Genomic DNA, 17,733 nt, shown 5'->3' with positions numbered 1-17,733 from the left:
TCTTTGAGTTTCCTGTTGCTCTCGGGACACTGGGCAGCATGGTCACGGTAGATGAGTCTGGGCGCTGAAGCCGGAAGGCGGGGGATCAAATCGGACCTGTGTCTTTCTGGCTGCGTGACGGTGGGATAGCTGTTAATTCTCTCGGCCTTTCATACTTCTTGGTGTGTCCAGGAGAATTGAATGCGATACTGCCTATAAAGCTACGTGTCAAACACGCAGCAAGCTGGCAGCAATGTTGGCCGGTGATTGCTGCTACTAATATCTGGCTACAGACTCCCCCTGAACTTTTTCTCTAAAATTTTGGAAATCTGTCTTCTTAAAGACTGAATTGTATATCTAACCTTCCTCTTCCGTTTCCTTCCCCAGGATGGCGGACAAGAGAGTGGTCTTATTCTGACCATTACTACCACTATGACTATTACTAACAATAATAATGATAATTTGTATTCCTCGAACACTATGTGCCCACACTATTTGGAGAGTTCCCATGCTGTGTCTCTTTCAGTCCTCATGATGGCCCTAAGAGGAAGTTGGCATTGTTATCTGCATTTATCTGTATCCAAGTTTCCCGATGCTTCCATATTATTAGTATTTATAAACAGAGTGTCTCCAGATTCTCAGTCACCAAATAAAAGCAGTTTGAATTCCCATCTTGAGTGACTTCAGGAGCAGAGCCCCAGTCCCTCCTGTGTCCTCCCAGGGTTTCTGAGACCCCCCAGGGAGGGGCACCATTGATGCCAACATCTCCCCCCACCACACAAACTGCATTTCCCTTCACCCTATGCCTGTGCGAGCCTCATAGCTGGTAGCTTTTTGCCTTTACACATTTTATCAAAGTCAAGGCCACATAATAAATTCACAAGTGAAGAAATACACTTATTTTCAAAAGGTCAACCTCACAAGCTGTCAAAGAAATGCAAATTAAAACAGGTTCCACTTTTTACCTATAAAATTGGCAAAGGTGAAAGTAATTATATATTCAATAATTGGCAAAAGTGTGGTCAAAAGGGCACAGTCATCCTCCACTGATGAGAGGGTAAATATTTATATGCAATGTATAAAGATTATAATTTACTCCTTAAACCAGTAATTCAACCCCTAGGAAAATATGCTAAGGAAATCATTGAACTTGCACAAATATATTTACATACAAAAATATCCATCGCTACATTATTTTAATATTGAAAAATGGGAAACAACCTAAATGTCCAACAGAAAATTGGTTAAATAAATTATGGTACAGCCAAATGAAAAATATTTTACTACCATGGGAACTAAGCAAGCTATAACGTTGAGTGGAAAGCATTAAGAAACAAAAGCATATGCTAGATTGATCATAAATATTATTTTGAATTGAAATAAAACTGAGAGGCCAAATGTGTCTGGTTAGCTTTGGGATTACAGGTAATTTTATTTCCCTCTTTATCATTTTCTCTACTTTCCAAATTTTCTATTACTTTTATAATTAGAAAAATAGATAGATGTATTAAATTCGTATATCTATATCTGTACCTCTCTATGTAAGTATATATGCATATATCTGAGCTCAGTTCTAATGCTGTTTTCTCTACATCCTGAGAAATGAAGCTGCTCTCCAGACAAGGCAAGCACACGCCGGGTAAGGGAAGTTCCCTGGCTCTACCCTCAGTCTCGTGGACTCGATCTGGTGAACGAACGCCTTCCTTACACGTTCTTCTCCCCCACACCTTTCCATCCAGAGACTCATCAACTCAGGTCAGAGCTGGAAGAAACCTCAATGATGGATAAAGGTTCTTGCCCTCTCCTGCCCTGTGGACCCTTTGGCTAACTGGTGAAGCCTGTGGGATCCCGTCTCAGAATAATCATTTTAAATGCATGAAATAAAACACACAGGATTTCAAAAGGAACCTTGCATTCCTTGAGTGGTAAGATTCTAGGCCATGTCCCTCATGTTTAACGCAAAGTGAGGCCGGCTGAGAAGGGAACTCATCTGCGATCAGACCTCCCAGCCCTCTGGCCTCTATCTACCACTCAGAGCTCCTCCCTCCCTCTGAATGACATGTATGCAATTCTACTGTAGCTTTTCAGTCTTAACTTTCCTTTCTACCAGGACTAGGAAACGGCCCCTTGATCCTCAGAGCAAATTTACCAGGTCAACAGCATTGTCTGCATTTCCAGGTGAGGAGACGGACTCCCAGAGAGGTCAGTACAGGTAGGTAGGATGACCCCACCTCTAATATCCGGGGCCTCACAGGACCTGTTCTGGCTAATCAGCTCATCCAGGACTTCTGTGGGACCAATTGGGAAAGGAACAAAGGGACACTCTTCTCCCTCTAGGGCTGCTCAGAGGAAAGAGGCTGCCTGGTGGTGAAGTCAAACCAGAAGAAAATGGAACTGAGGGAAGGTAAAAAACTGACAAAATAGGATATTTGTGGGGCCTTTGATCTAGCTGAGCCTGAAGCAGGCTCAATATGTCGGCTTCAATTACATGAGCCAACATATTATCTCTCCCTTTTTCTTTTTTCTTTTTAAGCCAGTTTGAATCAGGTTCAATTACCTGCAACCAAGTGTCCAGACTAAGTCACGAATGAATTACCCCCATTTTACAGATGACGAAAACGAGGCAGGCCAGGAGAATTAAATGACTAGCAAGTGGCAGAGCCGTGATCTGAACTCTACTCTTTCTAACCTCAGTCTTAACCACGACTGCATGTGAGTCCAGGTGGAGGCCAGATTCATTCCTCCTTGGAGGAGTCAGATCTTTCAGCAAAGAGGGCTGCTCGTTGTTCTTGCAAGTCCTAGGGCTCAAAACAGAAAGTTCAGAGGCTCATAGCCACATGACCACCTACTACAGCCACGCCCCTGGGGGGCATAGTCCCCCCACCCACGCATCTGTTCAGGCTGCCCATGTGGGTTCCTTTCTTCTTAAACTTGTGGTTGATGTTCTTTCTGTCTCCTCTTACCTGCATAAATGGCCCAGTTAGCCCCAGGATCCCCACAGGCCCCTTTGGGGAGGACGGGCATAGGTAGGAACAGCTCAGAGCCCTCTCCATCACCTCCTCCTTCCCCAGCCAGCCACCTGCTGCCTTTGCCTCAGCCCCTGGCTCACCTGTAAATCAGTACCTCATCGTCGGAGCAGTTGTACTGCAGCTGGTACATCTTCACCCGGGGCGCTGACTTGCTGACTGACCACTTGACCAGGGCGGAGGTCGTGGTCACGTCGGACACCAGCACAGCCCGCTCTGGGGGGCTTTTGGGAGGCTCCCCGCCCCCACTGCCTCCACCTCCACGGCTGGTCTTGCTGGAGCTTGTGATGTCTGAGAGGCGGGACTTGGGGGGTGCGGTCCGGCTGGTGCTGTTGCTGAGGTGGGGCAGCTGGACGATGGAGACCTCCACCATGGCTGTGGCCTCCCCGGCGGCGTTGGCGGCGATGCAGGTGAAGGCACCGCTGTCCTGAGACGTGGTGATGAGGATATCCAGGGTGCCGTTCTCGTACACGGCGGTCCTTGAGGAGTTCCCCACCAGGCGGTCATCGGGGGCCACCCAGTGGATGAGGGGGCTGGGGTCCCCGATGGCCTTGCACTTGAGTGCGGCCGCCTGGCCCTCCAGAACCAGCAGCTTGTGCGTGTGCTGGGTGATGAGAGGTGGCTCGCACACAAACTCCTCCTCACGCACGTGCCAGAAGTAGCGGCCCTTGAGGCCCCCCGGGGAGCCACAGGTCTCCAGGTCATCGTCCCGCTCCAGCCTCCGCAGCCAGAGAAGCTCACAGTTGCAGTGCAGCGGGTTCCCCCCAAAACTAAAGGACAAGGGTGGGGCAAAGGGCGTGGCGGTCAGAGCAGAGGCCTGGGAGCGGGCAAAGATGGGGTCTGGGGGCAGCTTCTGCAGCCGGTTGGAGGTGAGGTCCAGGCGGGCCAGTTTCTGCAGGTCGGCAAAGGTGCCCTCAGCGATGTGGTCCAGCAGGTTGTGGTCCAGGCTCAGCTGGTGGAGGTTGACCATGCGCCGCACAGAGCCCCAGGGCAGGCCGTGGAGGTTGTTGTAGGAGAGGTCCAGGTCCTCCAGCGTCAGCAGGAAGTCCTCGAAGGCCTCATCGGCGATGCTGCCCAGCTGGTTGTTATTTACTATGAGGTGCTGCAGGTTGACCAGGCCCCGCAGGGTGTCCTCCCCGAGGCCGGGCAGCCGGTTGCTGTCGAGGTGCAGGGAGCGGAGGCTCTCGAGGTCCAGGAAGGAGAAGGGCTGGATGTGGCTGATGGTGTTCCTGGACAGAGTCAGGTCCACCAGCCCCGTCATGTTGGCGAAGTCCTGGCGGCCGATGTGGATGATGAAGTTGCCCCCCAGACGCAACTCCACCGTCCTCCGGTCGATGTCGGGGGGCACGAAGAGCAGCCCCTTGGAGGGGCACAGGGTCCCCAGTGACTCAGACAGGTTCTGGCAGACACAGTACTTGGGGCAGGCGTCAACCACAGCAAATGCCATGCCAAACGCCAGCAGGCCACCAAGCAGGGTCTCCATGGTCTGGTCACTCAGGCCGTGGTGCCTGGAAGGGAGGGACACAACGTCAGGGTCGGAAGGCGACATCCTAACACCCTCGCCCAGAGGTCCCTCCCTCACACTAACCCCCCACCTCGGGGAGCAGCAGAGTGGCATCTGCTGGTGCGAGGTGTAATCTCTTCTACCAAGCCCTCTAACACAGTTCTAATTTTTCCCTTAGCTCTCATCACCTTCTGACAGACTATTCAATTTGCTTATTAAGTATGTTATGGAATATTTCCTATCTCCCCCACCAGAATGTCAGCTCCAGTAGGACAGGTCCTTTTGTCTGTTTTGTTAATTGCTGTATCCCCTGCATCGCAGTGCCTGGAATGCAGGTGCTCAATAAACATTTGTTGGTTGGATGGAGGGGTGGATGGAGGGGTGGATGGATGGAGGGATGGATGGATGGATGGATAGATAATACCATACCAGCGCTTCATCCAATAATCATTGGATTTGAAACAGTGCCTTATGGTTGTATTTTGAAGCAATTTTACCTTCTTAATTGGTTTAGGCTCTGCGTGAAATTAAACTGGACCAGCATTCCTTAAGAACAAAGACGTGCACAAGGAGAGAGCTGGTCCTGAGAGACACCAGGGTTGGTAGGGAACTGGCTCTGGATAAATTCTTCACCATGGAGAATCCACATAGCAGGATGAATCTTTGGGAGTTCAGGGAAGTGAAGAAGGGGGTGGGGTGGAAGCAAAGGCGTGAACTTCTTCTGAGTATGTGCGAGGTCCTCTTCCTGGACCTTCATACGCATCATCTCACCCCGGCTTCAGGAACCCCCTTCACAAGGGAGGGCTTATCATTGTGCACAGAGGAGGACTTGTAAACACCTTATAGCCTCCTTCAAGTCTTTACTCAAAAGTCATCTTCTCAAGAAGGCCCCACCTGACTATGCAGACCCCTCTTCCCTGCTTTGTGTTTTCTCCTTGAAATGTATCACTATCTAAATTACTGTATATTTTACCTACTTGTCTTGTTTATTGTTTGTCTTCTGCACTGGCAATGAAGCCCCAAGGGGTTGGGACTTGTTTTTACTCACCGCTATATACTGAGGGCCTAAAGCAAACCTGGCACATAGTAGGTGCTTTTGCTTGAATGAATATCTACGGGAAGAAGGAACAGGACGTTGGCTCAGGTCTTTGTGCTTCCAAATCCTACTGTTTCTCACTATTCCATGTTGTGCTAACCATGGCTCTATTATGCTAAAAACATGAATTGAGTTGGACTTTTGGAAAACTGTGCACACTGGTTGTGTAGCATCACACAGACCAGCAGTTCTCAAATTGCCTTCTAGGAGTGCTAATTAGGGTTCTGCAAGAAAGACTTCTAAGGCCAACGAGTGGAGGCAGCGCAGCCCACTCTTGCTCTCTCTTGCAAAAGCTCTATATGCGTTTGCAAGTTCAGAAGGTTGAGAAATTCTGCTGCAGTAAAGAAACTGGATTAATGTTTAATTCTGTATTGCTCCCTATTTTTTTTTAACTAAAGACATTCCTTTTTTTGAACAACAGCTATTAATATCTTGAGGAAGGAAAGCTCCCTAATTCCCAATGAGGAGCACAGATGCAGACAAAACAACTAACTGATTAAAAAAAAATATATAGTAAATTTAAAAATCTATTCCAATCAGATATTACTTTATTGTGAAGATTTCAATTCCATTATTGCATCTCTTTGAGGATAAATCTCCCGCCTAAGACCCTTCAGGGCCAGAGGCTTACCCTATATTTCACCTGGAGAGAGTATTTCTCTTGAGCAGCACTGTCCAGCAGGAATAAAATACTAGCCATGAATGTAATTTTACATTTTTTAGTGGCCATATTTTTTAAAAGTAAAAAGAAACAGGTGAAATCAATTTTGGTAATATATTTTATTTAACCCACTATATCCAAAATATTATTTCAACATGTAATCAATACAATTATTGAGATGTTTAACATTCTTTTATTTGTACTAAGTCTTCAAAATTGATGTATATTGAACACTTAGAGCACATTTCAAGTGCTCACTAGCCAATAGCCTACATATTGGACACTATAGCCCAAGGGCCAAATCCAGCCAGCTACCTGTTTTTATAAATAAAGTTTTATTAGAACGTGGCCATGCTCATTTGTTTACAAATTGTCTGTGGCTTTTTTTCTGCTACAGGGACAGAGGAGAGTAGTTGCAGCTGATATAACGTGGCCAGCAAGGCCTAAAATATTTACTTTCTTGCCCTTTATAGAAAAAGTTTGCTGACCTCTGTTATAAAGGATTTTTTTCCTTTTCATCTTTATTATGGTCACCCTCATTAAAAGCCCTTGTCAACGTGCCTAATTCCACACAGTCTACTCTGGGCTCCCATGAGCAATTGCCCACCCTGCCAGTCTCTGCTGTCACCGACCTGTTCCCTGAGGGATACCAGCCCACCCTGACCCAGATCCCACCAGGCACATCCACCCTAGAGGCGTCCACATGTGGAAGCTTTCCACCTGCCAACTTCTCCATGCTCAAATGTGTTCTGGCTTTCTAGGTCCATGTTTAGCTGGGGCCTGATAAAACAAGCAGGAATCTTCTCCATCTGCATTGACCCTCTATTTTTTTTTTGGTGAGGAAGATTCACTCTGAGCTAACATCTGTTGCCAGTCTTCCTCTTTTTTTTGCTTGAGGAAGATTAACCCTGAGCTAACATCCATGCCAATCTTCCTCTATTTTGTATGTGGGTCGCCTGCCACAGCATGGCTGAAGAGTGGTGTAGGTCTGTGTCTGGGATCTGAACCCGCAAACCCGGGCCACCAAAGCAGAGTGCACTGGACTTAACCACTATGCCACAGGGCCAGCCCCTGACCCTCTTATTTTTTAGCACAAGACCAAGTCTCTGCAAGAGCTGGTCCTGCCCACCACCCCACTTGCTCTCTTACCACTCTCTTCCTTTGCTCTTCATGTCCCAGCTACACTCAGTCTCTCCCGCTTATAAATGCCATGCCTGATCTTCCTCCAGGACTTCCTACGTGCTCCAGTCTCTTCCAGGCTTCTCCCCCACCTCCACTCCTGCCTGGCAGAGCTCCTATCTACCCCTGGGTCTCAGCTTAAACACCACCTACTCCAGGAAGCCTCTCTAAAAACTAGACCAAATTAGGTCCTCCTGCTATTTGCCCCTTAGCACCCCGCACTTGCCCTACATATTGCTCATCACACTTTAACTATAATTCCTTAATTACTTACCTGTCTGTCTTCCTAGACAGTAAACTCCAAAAGGCAGGGAGCTTACCGGTCTTGTCCACCTATCACTGTATCCCCAGCCCCCAGCACAACACCTGACTCACAGTAAGTAAATTCCTAATAAATATCAATTGAATGAAGGAATGAATGAAATACAGTGCTGAGCAAAGTGAGTTTCTGGCATTGGCATTGAGGTTCTGAGTTCTGTATCAACACTGTCCAGGGTTCGTTTAGCTAATCAGCTGAGAAAATCATCCTTATGGAGTGGCCTGGTCACAGCAGAAGCTTCAGAAGCATCTTCTGCCAACCATCAGCTGTGCTTTCCGGCATGACTCAACACGGTCCTAGAGTCAGGGAGGCCATATTTCTCTGTGCCCTGTGTCTGCTCAAGTAGAGGTGAGTGGTACCCCTATACCCACTGAGGACACAGGGGCAGCCACACCCAAGGATGTCCTTTGCTAGTTAAGCTGGATATGGCTGTGTGTGTGCATGCATGTATGCGTGCGTGCGTGCGTGTGTGTGTGTGTGTGTGTATGGGTATAGAGGGGGTGGTGTTCTGAAAGCCTGTGGACCCATGAGAAAGGCGTCCTCCGTATGAGCTCTTGTCAGTAAACACTGCAGTGTTCTAGGGCTAAGAAGCACTTCCCAACATTTCCCATCATGGCACACACAGGAAATGATAACATTTGTCAGGTGCATCTGAGTCCAGGGCCAAGGCTGTTGGCACCCTGTGCTGGGTACCTCCCGTTTGTCCCTCCACATCCTCTCTCCACCATCCCCCACCCCGCTCTGTGTCCTGGGGTGCTGCCTGGGATGCATCAGCGAAAGATGGACAGACTGTCCCATCTGACAGTGACCTTTAAGCCTTTCCATCCTCGGCTCTGTCACCTGCCCTCTGGTCAACAGTGGCAGAGGTGGCAGCAAGCAGAGAGGACACTGTAGAATGCACACCCTAAACAGGGCCCCTGGTTTCAAAGGGTTTTGTCCTTGTAAATTATGCTAAACAAACCACATTTTAAAAAAAGTTTGTTGAGGATTAACAAACATCTAATGAATTCAAATCTGTGACATAATAGAGCTGGGTAAATATATTTTAAGTAATCAGCATGGAAGATTACTGACAGAGAAGTGACTATTGAATCTTAATTAAAATTGTATTCTAAGAACTGTCACTTAATATATTGCTCTCACAGCCAAACAAAAAGTGGCTTAAGCCCCAAGTTGGGAGGGAGGCAAGGGGACTGGGTGGATACACGCACGTAATTAGTGCACACCCTGGGTGGGGGGCTCTCTTTTGAGCAGGGATTTGAACAAATGGTGGAAGGAGCAACCGAGGTCCCTCTAAGCATCCCGGAACTGTGTAGGTGGTAGAGGTGAGCCAGCAGAGGTGGAGATCAGGAGGAGAGGGCTGGTATCAGGAACAAAGAAACAGAAGAAAGCAGGCAGGAGGGGCGCCAGGATTATTTGTGGGCAAAGCTGAGAGAGGAGCGTGGTGATCAGAAGCGAGGCTGTGAAATGGATGCTGGTATCAAATGTCAGAATCAGCCTGCATAGGAGGAATCCATCTGCAGAGGAGCAAGGGCTTGTCTGCTCAGAATGTCTATGAGCCAGGATTGGGGGAGGGGGAAGGGGGAGTTGCCAGGAGAGGCAGAAGCAGAGGAGCTGGGAGAGGAAGAGAGACGCTCTGCCCTGGACCTGCCGTGCAGAGAGAATCAGCGCGTCTCGGGGAGTTTACCCAGGATAGAAACTGCGTCTCCTCCCGCTCAGTTTAGTTTCTGCATGCAGTCCTCGCAAAAACTCTGCAAGGTCAGTGCTGCCACTAATCCATAAGGTGCTCTTGTGCAGGTAGAAAGCGGTGCTCCCCCCCCGGGCGTTTGTAGGGCCCCTTAGCTGAACAACCTTGTGCAGTGAGCAGCCTGCCCTACCATACCTTGTGGCCCTGAGTGTTGTTACGCCCATTTTAACTACTGGAAGTGAAGTTCAGAGACATTTGGGCCTGCCCAAACTCTCCCAGCTCCTCTGAGAAGAACCATGATTTGAATTGAGGATTGCCTGGCTCCAGACCATCCTCGGAGTAGAGGAGGCCTCTCCGGAGGCTTCCATGTGCCTGGTGTACACAAAGAAACCAGCTGACTCCACTACACGATTGCTTAGTAACCTGTGACAGCCCAGCTGTTCCACTAAATTTGGGCACTTGTGTTTCCTGTTTGGGGATGGGCCTGGAAGGAACACTAGTGTTCTCTTTCTGATTGGCTCAGAAAGACCCACCTGTCAGTCCCGAAGGTAGTGAGACACACACACGTACATACACACACACTTAAATATACTGGCAACAATTATAGAGTTGTAGAACTAGGCTGATGATTTGTAATCAGAATCTCCAGATGGAATTTATATTTAAAACAAAAGGAATAAAGAAAGATGAGGACAGAGAATGGAAAACCAAGGGATGTGGAGGCAGAAAAGGAAAGTTCCTGTTCTTCACTTGACCTGGAGACCACAGACTTTCCTCCCCCTCCCCCAGCCGCTGGGCCCTGCCTCCCTGTCAGAACCACGTCGAGCTGTTCCAGACAGAAGAGGCAACATTTAGCAGATGGCTGGCACGATATATGTGATATCTCTCCACCCTTATTTCCATTTAAAAGATACCTTAGCAACCAGCCGAGGAGCCTCCCGCCCCTGGAGCCTGTAAATCAAGTAAGATGCCTGTCTCCCTTCAGGTAGAAAGAAATGGCCCCTCCAGGGTGCTCTGGGGTGGGAAAGTGTGAATTAATAAGAGTGGGAGGGGTTCGGATCCGCCAAGAGAGGCAGCCGCCTGCGCCTTGTTTCCAGACTTACCCTCCCAGAGCTCTCGCAGCCCCCCATAAATTACACCATTCAAGGCGAGCCCTGGAGGGGCCGGCGCAGGAACAAGGGGACGGGAGAGGAAACTTGGCTTCCAGACATGGGCTGATGGGGCTGCTTCTCTGGTTTGTGGGTTGCCAGGTGGTGGCACCGTCCCCAGCCCCCTGTGTAGCTCCAGTGAGAGGCTCCCAGCCCTGCCCTACCCCAACTCCAGCACCTCCACCTCCCAGACCCTGAGGAAGTAACAGTCTGGGGCTTCTTCTAAGGGTAAGAAAAATGAGTTAGCATCAGAGAGCTGATTTCCCAAAAGCCTTCTCTGATGCTGCCCTGTACAGTAATGCGTCACATAACGACACGGATAAGTTCTGAGAAATGCATCATTAGCCGATTTCGTCATTGGGCGAACATCATAGAGTGTACTTACACAAACCTAGATGGTGTAGCCTACCACACACCTAGGCTGTATGGTACTAATCTTATAGAAGCACTGTCAATATGTGGTCTATCATTAACAGAAATGTCATTGTGCAGCGCATGCCTACATAAAGATCCTTCTAGAACCTTGAGAAAGAGGGGAGGGGGCAAGCTCAATGAGTATGTGTGGGAGAGAGAGATCTCCCTTGGCTGCAAAGAGCTCCCATTCCAGTTTGATGGGGAAGCCATAGCCTTTGACTTCAGGCAGCTCCTATTTTGATGTTGGAGTCATAGCTCTGATTTTGAAGGGAGAGAGAGACACAGAGACAGCCAAATCCCCAAGGGAGCCCCCTTCCTCCAGAAGATCCTAGCTTCTCAGCTGCAGAAAGAGACCCACACAGGAAGGGCAAAAACATTCCCTGTGCCGTCCGCAAACAAAGCTGTGGAGACAGGGGCCCCATCCTGAATCCCCCAACTTCCTCATAAACCAGCTGAAAAGAGTGGTCTTGGATAGCACAGGCAACAGGAACGGGAAAGTAATGTCTAAAACATCCAAAGGGCAGAATGAGCCCATTTAGGCTCTGTTTAAATTTCTATTGTGCAAGCTAAGCAGTTGTTACCGTAAGTTATTAAGCTCAGAACTGCTTCCTCTCTGTTCTCAGCCACAGCGTTATGCTACCGTGTTAACGCATCTATGAGAGCTTTTATTGTGTTGCAATGTAATTATGTGTTTCCTTGTCTTCTACCCCATTCGCCTGGGAACCCCTTCTTGGCAGGGGCTGTATTTTGCTCAGCTCTGATTGCCTGGGAGAAGCCCAGTACCTGGCACAGTGTAGATACCCAGGACACATTCGATGAGAGAATGAGTGAATGAATGAATGAGTGCTCTAGCATGAGCAGTCATAGCCCTTGACACCTTTGACACCCTGCACGTGCTGACTTGCCGCAGGAGCGTGCTTGTCCCTGTCTGGGGCAGACCAGGCATGCTGGAGAATGATGCCCCAGAGGGCAGCCCCCCCAACCAATGCTAGTGAGGGAGATGGAGGATAAATACCTCACCTTCCTCACTGCTGGGCAGAGCAGCTCGGAAGCCCATTCTACGCAGTCTCCTGGAGGTCCCCAGTGCACTGACCTCCAGTTGTCCTTCGCTGTCACCTGCCCCTAGCACAGCCTGTGCTGGCTGCCTTTCCTTCCTCATCTCACCCGCCACACCTCTTCCCGTGTGTCCTGCCGTCACTGGCCAAATAAACCCTTTACACTTAAGTCTTCATTTCAGGTCCATTTCTAGGGAATCCAGCCCAAGGCACGCTTCTTGATTATAACTCTCATTAGAGAATGTACCAAATGAGCTTCGGCCACTGTGGAAAGGTCAGATATGTGGAAATAAAAAATGATATGAAAACTGTGCACATTCTCGTCAATGATAACAAAACTAGCAACTTCGTGAAGGAAAGAGACCTTAGTTCCCACGCAAATGATTGGCATTAACAGTTGAAGGGAAAATGTCCTCTACCCTATGTATTCTCCTCCAGGGCTGTGGAGCACTAGCCCTCTTTTATCTTGAGACACATGTGAGCCGGTGCGTGCATGAGTGTGCATGAATGAGGGAGGCCCATGTAGGGAGGGGTGTGGAGTGTGAATGTGGATGTTGGAAGGGAATGGAGAGGGTGTGTGTGAGGAAGCGGGCGTGTCTGACTGAACGCGCCTGGAGGCGCCTCCGCATGTGAGTGACGGGGTGTCGCGTGAATGGAGGTGAGTGAGTGAACGGGTGTGTTTGTGTGAATGGAGGCTGTGTGGGTGAAGGAGGGCCTGGTTTTACGAATGGGGGACTGGATGTGAATGAGACTGCGTGTGAGTTGAGGGTGTGTGAGGAAGCGAGAGGGAGCAAGCTTGTTTGTTCAGCTTTGATGGAAACAAATGTTTTACTGCCGTGTTGTCAACTACAAATGCATTAATCTCCATGGTTGCCTGTGATCTGTCCCTGCTTAGGGGACACAGACAGCCCACGGGGCTGGCAGCTCTCAGCATCAGTTTAGGCCTCGGCCTTCCTCCCTCTTACTGCCTGTCAGCCTTCACTCCAGCGTCACGTGTGAGTGTGTGGTGGCTCTGGTTTCACACAAAGAGATTTTTGCTTTGATTCAGTCATGACTTGCAAGATTCTTTCTCGAAAATCCCTCTGTCCCCATTTTAAGCATCTTTTAGATTCCATCACCTGAAGCCTCAAGCAAGGATCCAGCTCTGGGAACCTGGGTGGACCACTCCCTTCTTACCTCGGAGGGAAAATGTGGAGAATGTGGATACAGAAGGATGCATTTCCAGTCACCAGGGCCTTTCTGGTCCTTTCTCCCTTGCCCAAGGACTTCCCCCAGATTCATATCCAAGGCCCCAGTCCTTGCCATCTTAACCCTTTCATCCTTCCCTGCTCTGAACCTCAGAGCATGCCCAGATTCACTGACTTAGCAGCACCCCCCCCCAACCCTTCCTCGCCAGAAGCGCCCCTGGCCTTTCTCTAGTCCCCGCTCTCAAGGGAGCAACCTCAGTGTGTGGTCCTCTCTAGGACTGGGCTAATGAAGGGAGCAGTGGGGTGGATAATTCAAAGCGGCAGATAATGCAAAACTCATTTCCATTTGGTCAGGGAATGTTCACTCTATGATTTACTCTCCTCATTACGTTTGGTTCAGGCTAAAATTAAAATTGGCTTTTCTTCTTCAAGACACCCAGGCTACAGGGTAGGCAATGGCTGGATAGCATTAAAGTTCACTCCAGCTGGAGGATGTAATTATGGGTCGACATCTGACTACGATGTCAGACTTGAAGGCCACTGGAGGTAGGGGTTGGATGTCCCTCAGCAGACTGGGGCTCCCTGAGGGCAGGGCTATGCCTTCCCCCTCAGACTGGGGCCCCCTGAGGCAGGGCTGTGTCTAGTCTCTATAACCCAAGTATCCACCCACAGTTCTGCCTCCAGGATCTGAGGTTGATGTTAGCAGTGGCCTCCTGCTCCCCTCTCAGCCCCCTCTCCTCACCCCACTCTTGGGGGCCCAGGTGAGAGCCAGGTCTCCCTGAGGCAGCCCTTCCTCATGAGTTCCCCGCTGGGCCTCAGCAGGAGCAGCCTCCGGGGAGGATCACTAAAGCTCCTGGGAGGCTCTGAGAAGGACAAAGGCTCATCGCACAGGCCTGTGGTTATTACCCTGCCCTGTTATTATGCGTTTGGTAAGACAGCAAGCATGGCATATTTAATCTTGGGCTCCTACTAACACTTCTGATTATTAAAACAGAAAGAATTTAGACAATAGAATTGGCTTCTTGATGGGAGTTTATTTGCTTGTTTCATCTGGCCTGTTTGTAGGTGGCAGGGAGGGGCTGCTGCAGTAGGAACACAGTACAGAAGATCCGCGCTGCCCTCCAAGGTCTGGTCTCGGCCTTGGAGCAGCATCTTCACCTGTTGGCCAACCTAGACTTACAAGGTGACACAGAAGGAAAGAGGACTTCTCAGTGGGAGCTACCTTTGCTGTCATACAGCCCCCAGAGATTCCCTCAGCAGACAGAGGTCATGGGAAAAGGCCAGACTAGGGAAAGGCCTATGGTGGGGTCCCCCGACAGGCTGTCCCATCTCACATGCCCCAGCTGAGCAGCCACTAAAGGGGCAGGAGGGGAGGTGAGGCAGGATGGCCCATCCTTTTGGGGGTAGGGGGTGCTGGGCCTGTATGCCATCCCTGTCCCCCTGCACATACAAACACTGCCCCAGAGACCAGGCCGAGGATCACCCCCTGCGGCTTTCCCCCACTTTCTACAAAGCGAATGGAACAGAATCCCCCTGCCTGCTCCTTTCTTACGTTGCTCTCCTGTGTCCTCCCAGTTCTGGGAAGAAAAGGCAGAGACACATTATCAGTCAGGGTCCTGAGAGGAAACAGATGACAGAATCAAACGGGTACCTGAAGGAAGGTTAATGAAGGGACAGGTGTGGGCCGGGCCAGGGGAACCCAGCTGGGTGGTGCAGTCCCCCGGGGCTGGCAACAGAGGGGTGGTTTTACTCTTTTACCCCTAGGCCTGAGGGGCAAAGGCAGAGGGCAGTTTCAGGACCCAGGCAAGGTGACAGCCACGGGAGAAGAACTGCCTGACAGGGGCTGTGGCCCTTGGTAGATGGAGGGATATAACCCACTGACAAACTACAGCTGGGAGGGAGCCGGCCAGGGATAGGGAGCTCTCTCTCGTCCTGCCCTCTCACCTCCTGCTGGGGCCTTCCTGTGTGCAAACCCAGGAAGCCAGAGGGCAAGGGACCTGCAGGGGGCTGTCCATACAGGCTGGTCTCCCAGGGCAAGGGGCAGAGCGGACACAGTGGAGAGTTTACTTGGAGGAGCAAGTGCAAAAGTATCCGCATGGAGAGAGAGAGAAAGACCTTCTCTCTTGTCAACTTTCCTAATGAGTTGTTGGGTAAAAAAAGCCACTTGGAAGGGTAAGAAGGAGAAGGAGGAAGAGGAGGGGGAGAAGGAAAAAGGAGGAAGAGAGAGATTAATCCACTGGAAACAATAAACCCCACAGACTCAAGGGCAGTAAATATGAATTCAATTTGGTTTTGCCATTTACAGAATCCAGTCTTCTTAAGCACTGACAGGCTGATCAGATAAAAGCCGCTGTTGCCACCAGGACGGCACATTTAAATTTTTATTGCAAACACCAGGCTCCATTACCCTGGGATTTGCTCTCTGCATTCCTAATATTGTCTTACTTCACCTGGAATGTGAGCGTCCTGACTCCCACCTGCAGCCTGATACCATAGGAAGAACATGGTGTAGGGGTTCTGTGATCTGGGTCCCCATCCTCACCCTGCCCTGGACCTCAGCAAGCCACTTCTCCTCTTTGTGCCTCAGTTTCCCCACCTGGGAAATCTGGGATGTGTGTGGGTGGGGGTGGGTGGGGGATGGTTCCATCTATTCAAGTCCATTTGCAGCCCCAGTTTGATGAGATTTGGGTGGGAAGCGATGAAGACTCAGACCACTGGAGCACCCTATCCACCCCACCCCAGCACTCAAGCGTGGGAAATGGAAGACCTCGGCTGTCTCCCTCTCTGTCTTCAAGTCTAGAAACCTCAGAGGGCTTCTCCTTTTTATTTTTACCAGTTTGCAGACTCATCTCTCCCTCCCTTCATCTCCTTCTTTTTCCTCCTGTCCCCTTTCTCTCCACAGCCTTCCATCCTTCCCCGTTTCCCTCCGCCTCTGCCTGTCTTTTTCATCCTCTCCTTCTCTTCTTTGGCCTCCTCCCTGGAGACTCTGTCTGGAGTCGAGATCTGGAACACTGCAGATAATCCCTCCCTCCTACGACCCTCCACCCCCAGCCCCCTGACACGGGGACGTGCTTGACTCAGTAGCAGGAACTCAATCCTTCAGTCAGGCTTCTGCTGAGCACCTGCGCCCCGTGGACATGCAGGATGTGGGGATGGGGGTGGACAGAGCCAGATGGAACATCTCCCCTCTTCTCAGGAGGAGCTTACAAACACATACTTGGATAACTGTGATCCAGCAGAAAAGTGTCCACAGTGTGTCAGGCACTTATACATGTTACCTCATTTAAATCATTTGATAAAGCAATACTGCTTGACCATCTTACAGGTGGAGAAATTGAGGCTCAGGAAGCTTATGTAACTTGCTCAATGACTTAAGACAAAAGGCAGAGCTGAAACCCCAGCCCAGAGATGCCCTACTCCACCATGGATGACAATATTCTTAAGGAAGAGAGAAAAGAAAGTGGCAAAATGATATGAGAATTCTTCAGAAGACACCCCTCCTAACTAGGGCAATGTAACACTTCTTGGAGGAGGTGGCGCTAACTGCAGCATTGGATGATAGGTGGTAGGACTTCAGCAGCCAGGGCTGGTTGTCTTAAGGAGGACATTCTAGAAGAACACAGATTCAAGGTGTTGTGGTAGACAGGGGAGGATCTAACAAAGGCGGGTAATTACAGAAACCAGAGCAACAACTGAGCCTTCCTCTAACCTGGCTGCTCCCCATTCCAGGGTTAGGCTTGGGGTAGTTTGGGTGCAGGATGCCTCACGACCCAGGGGAGAGGTGGCCAGAGGTGGTGAGAGAATTTTTCTTAGTGAAAGAAAGAGCTTTTGAAAGCAAAGTGCCTAGGCTCTGTGAAAGTCATAATGAAGCCCTGCTCAGGGTACATTCTGGCCACCAACTATGGGGACCACAGAGGAGAAAGGGTCTCCTGCTCCTCCTCTCCGATCACTCCAGGCTTCTTAGTAACTCCTTCCCCGGGCTGTTCCTTACCACCAGTGGCCCTGCCAGCACAGCTGCTACGTGCTATGTTCATTAGGCCTCTGTTATTTAGGTTATGTGTATTTATTGTGCTAAATCATTAGCAGATATATGAATATTTGTTGAGCACCTGCTGTGCTGGGCTCCATACCGAGTCGGAATCAATAGTTCCTTTCTGTCCTCTGGAAGACTGCAATCTATTAAAGGCAAGACAGGCCGTGCCAGCACAGAGGGAAGAGGGAGAAGTGTGCAGGGCAGGGGACAGATGACAGAAGCAAAACCTGCCCTGCCTCCCTCTCAAGCTGGAACTCACAGAGAAGCAGGGACTGTGTCTCTCCCCTCAGACTGGGGTTCCCCGAGGGCAGGGCTGTGTCTCCGCCTTCAGACTGGGGCTCCCTGAGAGCAGGGCCGTGTCTCTCCTCAGACTGGGGCTCCCTGAGGGCAGGGCTGTGTCTCCCCTCAGACTGGGGCTCTCTGGTAACAAAGTCCTATATTTCCC

General features: G+C 50.0%; 1 protein-coding gene across 1 annotated transcript in view; it reads right to left on the bottom strand.

The window, feature by feature from the left end:
• LRFN2 (leucine rich repeat and fibronectin type III domain containing 2) overlaps nt 1–17,733 on the bottom strand; it is a 183,135-nt gene that overhangs the window by 33,753 nt on the left and 131,649 nt on the right. The window contains exon 2 of the mRNA XM_058554433.1: nt 3,089–4,513. Within this exon, the coding sequence (XP_058410416.1) occupies nt 3,089–4,488 (1,400 nt within the window). The 5' untranslated portion in view covers nt 4,489–4,513. The remainder of the gene's footprint in view (nt 1–3,088; nt 4,514–17,733) is intronic.

Source organism: Diceros bicornis, chromosome 14 (genome assembly GCF_020826845.1).
Source record: "Diceros bicornis minor isolate mBicDic1 chromosome 14, mDicBic1.mat.cur, whole genome shotgun sequence".
Taxonomy (NCBI): domain Eukaryota; kingdom Metazoa; phylum Chordata; class Mammalia; order Perissodactyla; family Rhinocerotidae; genus Diceros; species Diceros bicornis.
The sequence above is the reverse complement of the archived record's forward strand: the minus strand, read 5'-3'. Positions and strand labels throughout refer to the sequence as shown.